Raw genomic sequence first — 12,384 nt, 5'->3', positions numbered from 1 at the left:
AGATGCAATGTTCGTTAAATGCAGGGAGGGGGGGATTTACAGAATGACCTCCCTCCACTATATACTGAGCTTATTCAGCTGTCATGCAGGGTGTGAGTCCATAAATATTCCTTATAGGCGAAACAAACCTCTCACCCTCACAACACCAGGATGCCCTCCTTCCCCTACTGACATTTAATTGTAAAAACAGGCATTGGCTTCAATGACAGTATAATATCAATCCCTCAGACATTAAAATCACTAAGTCAATGAATCATCTCTACCGTGATATTTTACCATCCAAACGACCTAAAACCCAACTGCTGTCATGACCCCCAGGCCCCCACAACACTTTAATCCCATTGCCAGAGTGTCTAGACATGCTCAAGGGCCGGGTGGTAGCAAACATGGGAAACGTGTTGATTGGAGCAGGGATCCCACCCGTTTGCCGTTTATAACCGTGGGAATGACATTTTTAACTGCGCGTTGCATCAAGCATATCACATGTAGCCCAAGCACATGCGAGGCGAGGTTAGGTGCTGCGCGGACACGGTGGGTGGGAACAGGACATGCTCCATATCAACTCTCTTGCCGTTAGCAATCGTTGCCAACAGACCTGGTACTTCGGCACAGAAGAGATAATTGTGTATAACAAATGAAAGAATGAATTCATGGTGAGAGGGGAAAAATTACAGTCCTAATAATAAGCTCCCCACAGGACAGACCGAAAATTACTATCTGATGCAAATTAATGAGAAGAGATTAATTAACAAGCGTCACCCAATAAAGGATTCTTCTAGTAGGACTAAATCAGGGGAAAGTAATACAATCTCTGCCTGGCTCCTGGCCAGCGACTAATGGAAGTTCGTTGTGCTTTTCACAGCAGAGAGAGGCTTTCATTCAGCAGAAAGTTCACAAACCACCAAAGGCAAAACAGCTCCAAGTAACGGCGCGATTATTTCACTTGATTTCGCCCCGCAGTTCGGTGTCCGCTCCCGCGAGCACGGGAGAAATGAGCTCTGTGACATTTCTGTACCAGGAGGTGCCGGATTGCAAGGATGACTATTGCAGGCATGTTCAAACCTTGCCTAGCAGGGAACCGGGTTGACAGCCTGCCAGCATCCCAATGCAAAGTGCTCCTGCCCGCTCCCATCTCATTAACGTGTGACACGTGATTACTCTACTTGTGTCCAGACAGCCCCGCTCTCAGAGACTTGGGCTAACCCGAGTACCCTCACTGCGATGGAGAGGCTTTCTGGCCAGTCTTTTTAACACGCGATATAGGATGGATCAGCTTTCAGTGCTTCACAGGCATTAATTACTTAATTAACCCACTGCAGCAGGGCTCCATAAGCTGGAGCCAGGTTGCCTGATACAGAAGTGGCAACAGATCCGGAAATGCAAGGATCCTTTTGTATGAGAGCAGCTGTCTTGTTGAACTTCAGATTGTTGCCTTTGAACACTTGTGTTGTCGTAGGAGAGGCTATTCACTGTTAACTAGGGTATAAACAGTAACTCCAGGGAAAAAGTATGCTTGCACATACGCACATTTATTAGGAAGTCAGCCCTGTCACCCTGCCACTTCATTGCACTTCCTTGAAGTCCCTACAGTAAATTGTTCCCAATTAGACACGGCAGGCTGGAGAAAGCCTCCTCTCTCGCCACTGCTCTTTCATCTTTGTTTTTAAGTAACTCTCAGGAGCGGTCAGGCAAGAACCCAAGGCCCTGCCCTAACTGCAGCCTCCATTCCCCGTGCTCTCGGAGGTGGCTTACGTGCTCAGAAACCAGGCAGCGTTCAGCCGGCGTGCAGAGCTCCCTGCCCCTTACATCCAGGACGACCGCTGCTCATTGAACAGAGCGGGTCTGTGTGTCCAACGGTCAGGGACGTGGGTCCTCAGCTGCTGTGCGAGGGCACGACTCCATCCGAGGCAGCCGAGCACCATCCATTTGCACAAGCTGAGCACCTGCCCTTGTCTGTGCAAAGGCACGCACACGTGGAGGACTTGCACACTGACCCTCTGGCTCTGCTTAGTTTCCAGAACGTGCATAGCTTCACCTCCGGCGCTCCTCTGCCCTGGGGACCGGTCTGCGCAGCCATGGCGAGCTGCCATTCCCTGGTTCTTCTGGACGGGAAGATACAAGGAGATCCACTCGACCTGAAAATGTTCGAGGGCACAAACTGGGTAAGGTGCCTCTTCTTCTAAGCACAGGGACACGGGTTGCCAAGGCTTCAAGTAGCTCCCATGGGCAGCAATACAAATAGCTAGCAGGACTCTGGTGCCCACAGCACACGCTGGTTTGCCGTCTTGCCTGCTGCAGCAGCCTCTGAGTGTGCAGTGTGCCAGGCCAGGACACGAGGCTGCGACCATAGTAGTGAACATTACAGGGCAGAGGACAGGATCACTTTGCAGGCCCATCCCTTGTCTCCAGTGGGACAAGGCTTGTAGCTATCCCAGGGCTCAAGGTGGATCTGTGCATGCCCCTGTTCCTCAGCCTGCTTGCTCTGGCTTTGCACATGCACTCACTCCCCCGGGGAGGTTTTATTTCTGCTGTCGCCATCCATATTGCTGTTCAATGAGATGTAAATGTAACTAAGATTAAGAACAACCATGTTGCTCTCCCTCTTAACTCCTCTGGCCAGTCCTCACTGCCCTTTATAGTCAGAATAATCACTTGCAAGAAACCAGAATAATTGCCATGTTTAACATTATTGCTTCATCATCTGAGACTAGCACACCACAGAAATAGCCATTAGCAAGAGCCTTTTCAAGCAGCTTGAAAAATGCATTAAATTAAAGCAAGCAGTATTTGTCTTACGAGTCACCAGGACAAGAATTCCCATCTCAGCTATCAGCCCCTTTGAATCTTTGCTTTACAAATACCTGCAGATACAAAGCCGTGTTGGGGTAAAAAAAAAAAGACCAAAACTGGTACTGCTCCATGCTGCATTGCACTCCACGGAGTGCAAAACCCGGGCATTCAAGTCTCGTGGGCTGCCCCTGCGGAAACATGCCCAGCTCCAGGAGCAGCAATACGTCCCCATCCCCGTTGCTGTACACCAGAGACCACTGCCCCAGCACCGCCAGCTGCTCCAGCCTGGCTGCGGGTGCCATGAAGAAGTCTCAGGATAACAGGGAGTAGGCAGCATCGCACAAGAAGCTGAGCACGTGCAAGTCCCATTCAGAGAGGGCACAAGCAGCTGTACCCCCCGGGAAACCAGCAGACTTACAGGCGCAGGCGGGCAGCTCAGAACAACCGGCGAGCTGCTCAGCCGAGCGCTCGGTGCAGTTTGGGTTGTGGTGACAGCACACCTACTGCTGCTTTTTATAGCAATATTTCATATTTTTGTTCAGTACATGGGAGATGTGGGTGTCACTTTTGGACTGCAGGTGTTGACATACCAGGCTGCTGAAAAAATGTGACCGGGTGCGACCAAGGGCTCACCTGATTGCAGCAGGTGGGGACCTCCTAGCAGGAAGGACCCAGCCCCTCTCATTCTAGAGATTCACTTTATTTGCTTTAAATAGTCCAGCAACTACATGACAGAACCAGCCCTTTCACTGTCTGAATGAATTCAGCTTGAATGTGCAAATCTGCCGGGTGTTCGCTCTGTCCTCATTCAGCCTCGCTCTAGTGGCTCTTGTCTTTCACTTGCTTCACACTGGTGACAAACATGTGAACCCTCAGCTGTCATGTTTGAGCACCCCTGGGCCGGCTTTGGGGGAGCCGAAATATCCCACTTCTACTTGCGATTTTGCAAGCATCACACTAAGCCAATGAGGTGCCATCTTCTGGGTTTGCGGTCTTGTGCGTTTTCCCCCACAAAAATCATCCTTGCTGGCAGCAAAGCGAAATTTGTCACAACAAAGCGAGAGGCAAGGATTGCTGTGGGTGTTGCAACAAAGTCAGATTCAGAAGTGCAAAGAAGATAAAAAAAGAACTGGTGGAAACTGGAGGGTGAAGTAAAGCCTGGACTTTTGCCCCTCCCTGGTGATACCTCTGCCTGCAGGTGTGGGCCGATGCTTTCTTGCCCATGTCCTAATAGACGATTATTTGGTCTTTGCAGGAAATGGAAGATCCAAGTGAGACTGAAGGGCCAGACTCGTGCATCGTTATTAAACCAGGACCAAACGCTAGCAATGTGAGTCCCGTGTCCTTAACAAAGAAAAGATCATGTTCATGTCACTCCTGGTGTGCTCCATTCATTGACCCCCATCATGATGAGAACTGGCCGATACAGCTGGCTGTTGCCTCTGCACCAGTCTGCGGGGCTGTGTTCGCACCTTACCAGGAGGCCCTTGGAGAGTCTGGCCCTGTGAAAGCCAGCCCTGGGAAGAATTAGTAGTCCAACACCCTCAACTGGCCTGTGAGCATGTGGAGGAAGGAAGGGGGGACACTCAGGATCAGTCCCAGGGCTGGAAGGGGCCCCAAGGCTCTTCTGCCCCAGAGTCCCTGCATGCACGTTAAGCAACTAGATCAGCTCCATCCTCCCGAAAGATAAATTAAATGTACCAGGGAGCGAGTTCAGGAGGAAGGAAGAGAAGCAGCCGTGCTGGCAAGAAATGAAAGATGCGGGAGAGAACAAAAGACTTGGAGGAAAGAGCAGGAGTGCTGGGGAAGGAGACGCCGCAGCAAAAGCTGCTGGCAGAGCTGGAAGCAGCGCACTTTCCCCACATCTCCCTCCCCAGCACTCTTGGGAAGAGTCTTAGGAAAACAGAAAGGATAGAAGGTGAGGGCAGAAACCTCCTAGTGGAAAGCTTTAAAATTACAGAAAAAGCAATTAAACCATTAAACTGCTATGCCCAAGTTCCCCCAACTAGATGGGCACAGGCTGCTCTGGTTATCAGTCTGAGCTCCTCTGTTGGAAGACACAATTTGGTCCTTGAAGATGGACAAAGCACCATCCAAGAGATGAGGAAGAGGAGATGGTCCTGGAGGGAGTCAGAAAAAGTGGGTTGAATTCCCAATTTCTGGTATGCCTTGAACAGCATGTCCCTCGGCCACCCTGTGCCTCAGTTTCCATATCTGTACATTGAGGAACAGGCATTTTCCTTTGTTGCAAAGATCTCAAATGGCTTTGAATACACAAACACCACGGGTGCATCCAGACGAGCACACGCCTCTTTCCCCAGGAACAAATAGCTGTCCCGAGGAAGGCTGCTCTTTGTCCATGGGGAACGCCTGTGCACGTGTGCTCTGGCACGTTGCCCTGGACGGGGTAGGGGAGGCTGGGGCCAGCAGCCGCCAGGGCTCGAGTGGTGTGGATCCAGCAGCAGGGAGCCTGGCCGGCAGCCAGAGCATGGCTTTGACTGGACAGGCTCTGGTTTTGGGTGGTGCACACTATCACCATGTGCACCGCACCGCTTTTTTCTAGCGTGGCTTTTTTTGATTTCCCCAGTGTCAAAAAAAACCCTCAGGCTGCAAATTAGCAGCACAGGGAACACCTGCATGTGCAGCCTGTGTGGTGCGCAGGCCTACAGTGCCACATACTGCATGTGCACACTCGTCTGGATGCACCCAAAGAAGTTAAAACAGGGAGAAAATAGGCTGAAGATAAGGAAAGCCTTGAGGTCTGTAGGCCCTGGAGTGGTTCCTTAAGAACGGTGTCTGGAAGATGCATCTTCTGGAGACATTTAAAAACGAATCACTAGAGGATGTTCTGGAGGCGGCTGGCCTGCGTTCTCCAGGGGAACGTGTGTAGAAATAGATGTGATGACACAGAAGTGCATTTTCTGGGGTGTCGTGGGCGACAAGGGGCAAGTGAATGCCCTCGTGCAATAAGCACCGACTCCAGGGTGTGCTCACCTTAGGAAATGATCCCAGGCTGGCCCAGTTAAGATTGAATGAATGATGATGATGATTTGGCAGATTAAGGATCTAATATCCCACTTTCCTGACACGTTCTCAGGCTCCCGTGGAAGGGATCGTGATTCTCCACCAGTTCCCATTTTCCTCCGCGCTGCAGAGAATGTCTGTCATTACCCAGGAGGTCGGGAAGAACCAGTATGATCTGTATATGAAGGGAGCACCAGAAATGGTGGCCAGCTTTTGCAGGCCAGAGACCGGTAGGAAAACATTTCTGTACGCCCAGGATCAGAAGGGGCAACCTGGGATCTTTTGCCTCCGTGCAGGCAAAATGCAAACTCCCTTCAGGAGCTGGGACCCTGGAGGTGCTAAATCCCCTACGCTGCAGTGACAGCGTGTGCCCAGCACCGTCCTGGAGCAGCCATTTCGTGACAGAAAGCCAAGCCGTTGTCTGCCAGTTGCTACAGCAATGCAGGGATTTCCCTGCGGTGTGATTAGCCAGGACACTTGGCTTCTATTTCTGGCTTTGCTGATCCACACTGAGACCCTTGCTTTCTTTTTTGCAAAATGCATCCATGCCATTGCATGCCTGCTTTCTCTGAACAGCTACCACTGCTATTTGCACACCAGGAATCACGGACCCAGGGGTGAGGCTGATGCACATGGTCCGATACATGACCAGCGTGAACCAGAGCTTTGCTGCTTTACAGAGCTAGGCTGATTTTCCCAGCTGAGCATCTGGCTCCAAACTGAGCGATGGCATTTTCAAGTACCCGATTTAGCTCTGCCGTCAGGGGTAGGGCACACGCAAGGGCATCCAGATCTCGGCACACGGGCCCTTCACTTCCCTGTTTGCTCGCCCACCAGCCTGGGGGGTCAGCAGCGTCGTATTGCCTTACCTCGGTGAATCACCATGTTCCCACGATGGGGAAGGCACTAGGTAAATGCAAATGAGTGTTATTACAGGCAACGGCTGCAGGAAAGCAGCGCCTTTTCATTTTCATGTTGCAGTGTGATACCAGGGCCTCGGTCCTTGCTCCTGGTAGCCAACCAGAATTCCTTTTTCTTGTAAAAACCCTAATTTGGTAGGATCTTGGGTAGGTTACAAATGTGGCACTCTCATTACTTTCACAGAAGGCTGCTTAACAGCGAGAGGGGTCTCGGTGCCAATGCACGGGGCCTGGCTCGGTGGTTTCAGAGGGACCTGACCTGAAGCCACGTGAAACGAGCTTTGCTGAGCCTCCCCGTGAGATTTTAGGGATCAATAGCAAACCTGAGTATTAAATTGCACTGATCCAACTGCAGTAGCCTCTTTAAAGGCGCTTTGCAGCTCAAACAATTCACATCAGACAAACACTTTGGGATCAGTCACGTTCTGGTTTCTCAACATTTCCACTCCATGGCCAACCCTGCCTTTTTTGGTTCTGCACTGATCACAGCATCATAAGGGATTTGGTACCATACCAAGCAGGTGCAATGATGAAATGCTGCAGTTATCTCAGGTTAAATACATACAGCCCCAAAGATGTGTTTGTCTTTCAGATCCCCCTGGGATTATCAGGCAAGCAAAGATTTAAGGCCTTGATGCTTAGCTATTCCCAACTGATGCTAAACACAGCTGAGGGGAGAAGGAGCGAGATGTCCCCGGCCGACCCCAGAACTTCCCTGGAGCCAGCTTCTTGCCATCAGAGGATTTGCCCCTGAGACATACAGATAATAATATCAGGAGACTTGCCCAAAGCCATGCAGCATTTAGTGGCAACACACAGACCAAGGGTCTCAAGTCCGGACCGCCAAGGGCTGGTCTCACCACTACACCACCTCCCTTCCCCACTCCTTACATGCATTGCACAGCACTGAACATGCATGCAGATGAGTTCTCAGGGGTTCAAGGCAGCTCATCCTGGCTGTGGGGCTTGGTCCTGCAGGATGCAACAGGCCATCAATAAGCTGTAGGACAGGAGCCCATCAAAGACTAGGCACCCTTGGAGTAAACATCCATGAGACTGATTCACCTGCTCTTTTCTCTTCTAAACAGTCCCAGCTGATTTTGTGAAGGAGCTTAAGGTTTACACGACGCAAGGCTTCAGAGTCATTGCTCTGGCACATAAAGCGCTAGACGTGGGAAAGGATGTGGCCGTGGACAGCTTAGAGAGGTAAGATTTGCCGGCAGCGCTGCAAGTAGCCTTGCAAAGCCAACAGATGCCTGACCCAGCAAAGGGCACCGATAAGGGAATATCCGATATCCATCCGTCCGTCCGTCTGCAGTTTCTATGCCGCACCTTCCAAAAAGCGCAGGGAAAGATCTTGGTGCTTTGTGTCACGTTCCCCTGACAAAACACCCCGCGCGCTGCCTGCCCGATCTCTCAAGATCCCTCCTGCTCTGCGCCCCATGTGAGCAGTAGATGAAAACAGCCGGACCAAAGCATTTCATTGCGTATATCCTCCTGCATCACAAAGCATTGACAGAACCCACCGCGCTTATTTGGGAATACAAGGGCAACATTAGTGTTTCTAAGGCTCTGGTGGGAACGAGGACCACTGGGCCAAGCCTAAAAGCTAGAGCTCCTCTAAGAAATGCGAATCCAAGACGCTGAGATGCCCTGCCAATAGACCTGCACGTGCTCGGGGCCACCCATGCGGCGTTGGTGGGACACAGCCCTGGCCTCGCCTCTTGCTCCTTCCCCAAGGCAGCGACGGGGTGGAGCAGCCACGGTCCAGAGCTGCAGCAATGCCAAAGCTTGTGGGACGAGCTTTGCTTTGAATTCCTGTCGCCAAAGTGTCACAGGAGAGAAAAGCACCTTTGCAGGATTTAAGCACCTTTGCAGGATTTAAGAGAACAACTGCCAAGCGCCAGTTTTAAGCACGAGCCTTGCTTACAATCCCCATGTGGTCTCCTCTTCCTGCTCAGGGAGGACGTGGAGTCCGGCCTGGCGTTCCTCGGCCTTTTGATCATGGAGAATCGGCTGAAGAGGGAGACCAAGCCTGTGCTGGAGGAGCTCAACGCTGCTCGCATCAGGAGCGTGATGGTCACAGGTACCTGAACGGGTCCTCCTGTCCCACCCCAGGCTGGCATCATGCCACTGAATTAACCCGAGCTGCAAGAGAATAAAACTGGTGTGGAAGCGAGGATTCAGCCCTCCTGACACCAAACTAGACGGGGGGGAGACAAGAGCAGGAGGAGCTTGGCACATGACGGGACGACCCCTGTTAAATTACAATAAGTGCGTTAGCACAGTCAGCCTCACTTGGTTTTTTCTCCTCCAGGTGACAACCTGCAAACAGCTGTGACTGTGGCCAAAAACTCGGAAATGATCCCCAAGTCCAGCCAAGTGATTCTCATAGATGCCAAGGAACCAGACGGCTCCACCCCAGCATCCATTACCTGGCAGCTAATGGAAGGGAGCAAGCAAGCTGCGGCTGAAACCAATGTAAGGCCAGCTGGAGGTGGCCACGATGAGCTTTAATAGAGCATCAAACCCTGCAATGTGAGATGAGAGGCTTCCTTGTGTCCGGCCTTATAGGCAGCAGCTTGAAGCTGCCGTGATGGGAGTGGGGCAGGATGCAGAGTTTCATTTCTGTCTTTCACAGAGCGAGCCAGGAGGCCAGAGTGCAATGCTGTACGGGGGGGAACCAAGTGCCGTCCAGAAAAACGCATATAATGCCATAATAAACAACACTGCCCTGCAGGTCAATAGCATGCCCCATCCCTGCTGTAGGTCCCCAAGTTAAAACACATTCACAAATGCATGCTTTGCCCTGGTGCAAACTTGAGCATGGCACTGGACCCATAACGTGTAGCCGTGTTGGTTTACGTGTAAACCGACATAGGACAGCACCTGACCGGTCAAGTGTGGGCAGACAGGCCACGCAAGCTTACCAGCGGAGGGTGGGTGAGGTGAATAGTCTCATTATGCTGATGGAAAATTGAGATACGAAGACATTGAGTGACTACGGCAAGGTGAAGCATCAAACCCAGGTCTCCAGCTCCATCACCACCAAGACCGTAATGCAACCCAGTTCAAGCACTTACGCTGGGCCCCCGCTTTCATGACCTCCACCTGCTTTCTAACATTATGATCCGAGCATGGCAATAACCAACTCTTGTCTGATTTCTAGGAAGTGCGCGTTGCTATTGAGACAAGGACTCCTCCTGACAGGGATATCCACAGTCACCATTTTGCCATGAATGGAAAGTCGTATCAAGTTATCGCGAAACATTTCAGCAGCTTGCTGCCAAAAGTAAGTTTGGGAGGAAGCATAGGGCTCTCCTTTCCCCTCTCTTTTGCAGCCAAACCTCCTGGCGGTGAAAGCTCCTGCACGCCCGCTACCCGCGGCTTGTGATCACGCCCGCTACCCGCGGCTTGTGATCACGCCCGCTACCCGCGGCTTGTGATCACGCCCGCTACCCGCGGCTTGTGATCACGCCCGCTACCCGCGGCTTGTGATCACGCCCGCTACCCGCGGCTTGTGATCACGCCCGCTACCCGCGGCTTGTGATCACGCCCGCTACCCGCGGCTTGTGATCACGCCCAGCCTTGGCTGCATTCATGCTATAACAAATCCGACCCTCATCCCCAACCTGTTTAAACTCCCATCACAAGCCTGGTGCTGGTTGAAGGGCTCTTATATCAGCTGAGAACTGGATCTAAAAATCATTGGGACACTGCTGAGATTTCAACATTTCAGCTGAGATTAATGAGCATGAACCCTGGCTGGTTTATACCAGCGTGAGACTCTGCCCCCGTACATTGTGTGGCTGAAAAACACAGTTACCATCTCACCATTTAATGGGCACAGATGATGAAGAGAGCCATCAGTTGTCCATCACTCAGTGGATTTAAGAGAACAACTCGAACAAAAGCTGGTTCGGCTCACAACAAAGATGACTGAGACGAGATATTAGGCAAGGGGAGTCCAGCACTTGGACAGACTGCTCCTGTGCTGGGGTGTTCAAGGACGGGGCAGACAGACACCAGGAATCAGGTATATTTTGGGGCACCTGACCCTGCAGGAGGATGGTTAAGTTGATCTCTCCAGATCCCTCCTGCTCTATGCCCCGAACAATGGATGAAAACAGCCGGACCGGAGCATGCGGTCTCATAAAGCGTTAACGGGAACCGCAATACTGAATACGCCGCGCTTATTCAGGAACACAAGGGCAGACATCAGCATTTCTAAGGCTCTGATGGGAACAAGGATCACTGCGCCAGCCCTAGCGCTGTGTGCAGATTGCTAAAAAAGGGAAGCATTGAAAAGACAAGCCACATTTAGAGGGAAAGTGTGTGATAAAAACAGAGCTGGGTCCACACTGCAGCCCCCCAGGGACTCCTCCAGCATTTCCTGCAAATGTTGGTGGGGACCCCCTTGACCGCGCTGGGCTCAGGATCAGAGCCATGCCGTTCTCGCTGCGATTTCTCCCTCTTCCAAGTTTGCGGGTCTCCCGATCCCAGCTCTGGCTCTGCCGTGCGTGTGCGAGAGGTGCCGTGCTCACACTGCCAGCACCCCAGGGCCCAACAGCTGCCCAAAGCTGGGCCGGGTGGGTCCTCGTCTTGTCTGGAGACTGATGGGAACAGCTTAACGGTGGTTTTTGAACAACAGCCTGCTCCCCCATGGGCCTCTTGCAAAATGAAATGTCTGTCAAGCTAGCCTTGCAATGTCCTTCTCTCCGCAGATCCTAGTGAACGGAACAGTTTTTGCCCGGATGTCCCCCAGCCAGAAGTCCAGCCTCGTGGAAGAGTTTCAAAACCTGAAGTAGGTTCCCTGTTGGATTAAAACAGGGACACGTTCTCTTTAAAACATGGCTAGAGAGGATACTGCGACAGCCAGGAGCGAAGGACCGCTTCAATCTGATTACAAAAAGTCCAATTTCCACCTTCCATTTCTCCAAACTTAAATCCTATTGATACTCTCCATGTTCCCTCCCTCCCTCCCCAGGTTTGCATTTAGCTAGCCATTACCCATGAAAAGCGACTACTTTAAACTCATTTTAATACTAAGCATCACAATAGGGAAAAAAAAAAACAAAAAAAAGGCAGGCCAAAACAGGGGTGGGAAGAGATCAGAATAACCAGGGCTGGGTTGCAGCCTCAGCTGTAACAGAAAATCTACAGCTGCCCCACTTTGCTGAGTGGAGACCAGATCCGAATCTCACACGTGTGGCTTCTGGTCTGCAGCATATTCATCCAGTCCCCCCCACCGGCAATGCCCCCCAGAAATGAACAGGCATTGCATGGGGGAGAAATGTGGTCTGCAATGCAGAAGCAAGAGCAACATCCTCTAAAAACACTGAAGTGACTTTTTCTCCCCGGATACCTGGCCACGTCTGAAAGGAGTACCCGCTCGGCCGACTTCAGGCGCCAGCCCCCCCGCTTAGCAATTGGCCGCAGAGACAGAAAACAGGACTTTCCAGCCGGTTATTTCTATATTCCTGAGCCCGTCTGCGAGACCCGGCTACTAGCCCTGTGGTGTGGGACCTGCCTCGTCTAGAGCAGAAACCACGCTGATAAAAATCCCCCTGAAATTACTGAATTGTTACAGCAGGGTTATGTATGCTCCATTGGTCTAATAACAGATATCACATCTACTCAAAGACCCTTG

General features: G+C 51.6%; 1 protein-coding gene across 1 annotated transcript in view; it reads left to right on the top strand.

The window, feature by feature from the left end:
• LOC149863278 (putative cation-transporting ATPase 13A5) overlaps window positions 1–12,384 on the top strand; it is a 57,414-nt gene that overhangs the window by 35,524 nt on the left and 9,506 nt on the right. The window contains exons 14-21 of the mRNA XM_090054148.1: window positions 2,012–2,162; window positions 4,046–4,120; window positions 5,888–6,044; window positions 7,823–7,940; window positions 8,696–8,820; window positions 9,052–9,215; window positions 9,904–10,026; window positions 11,459–11,538. Of these exons, the coding sequence (XP_089910274.1) occupies window positions 2,012–2,162; window positions 4,046–4,120; window positions 5,888–6,044; window positions 7,823–7,940; window positions 8,696–8,820; window positions 9,052–9,215; window positions 9,904–10,026; window positions 11,459–11,538 (993 nt within the window). The remainder of the gene's footprint in view (window positions 1–2,011; window positions 2,163–4,045; window positions 4,121–5,887; window positions 6,045–7,822; window positions 7,941–8,695; window positions 8,821–9,051; window positions 9,216–9,903; window positions 10,027–11,458; window positions 11,539–12,384) is intronic.

This window comes from Crocodylus siamensis, chromosome 6 (assembly GCF_052110815.1).
Source record: "Crocodylus siamensis isolate JL-2025a chromosome 6, ASM5211081v1, whole genome shotgun sequence".
NCBI lineage: Eukaryota > Metazoa > Chordata > Crocodylia > Crocodylidae > Crocodylus > Crocodylus siamensis.
This window is presented reverse-complemented; position numbering and strand designations above follow the sequence as displayed.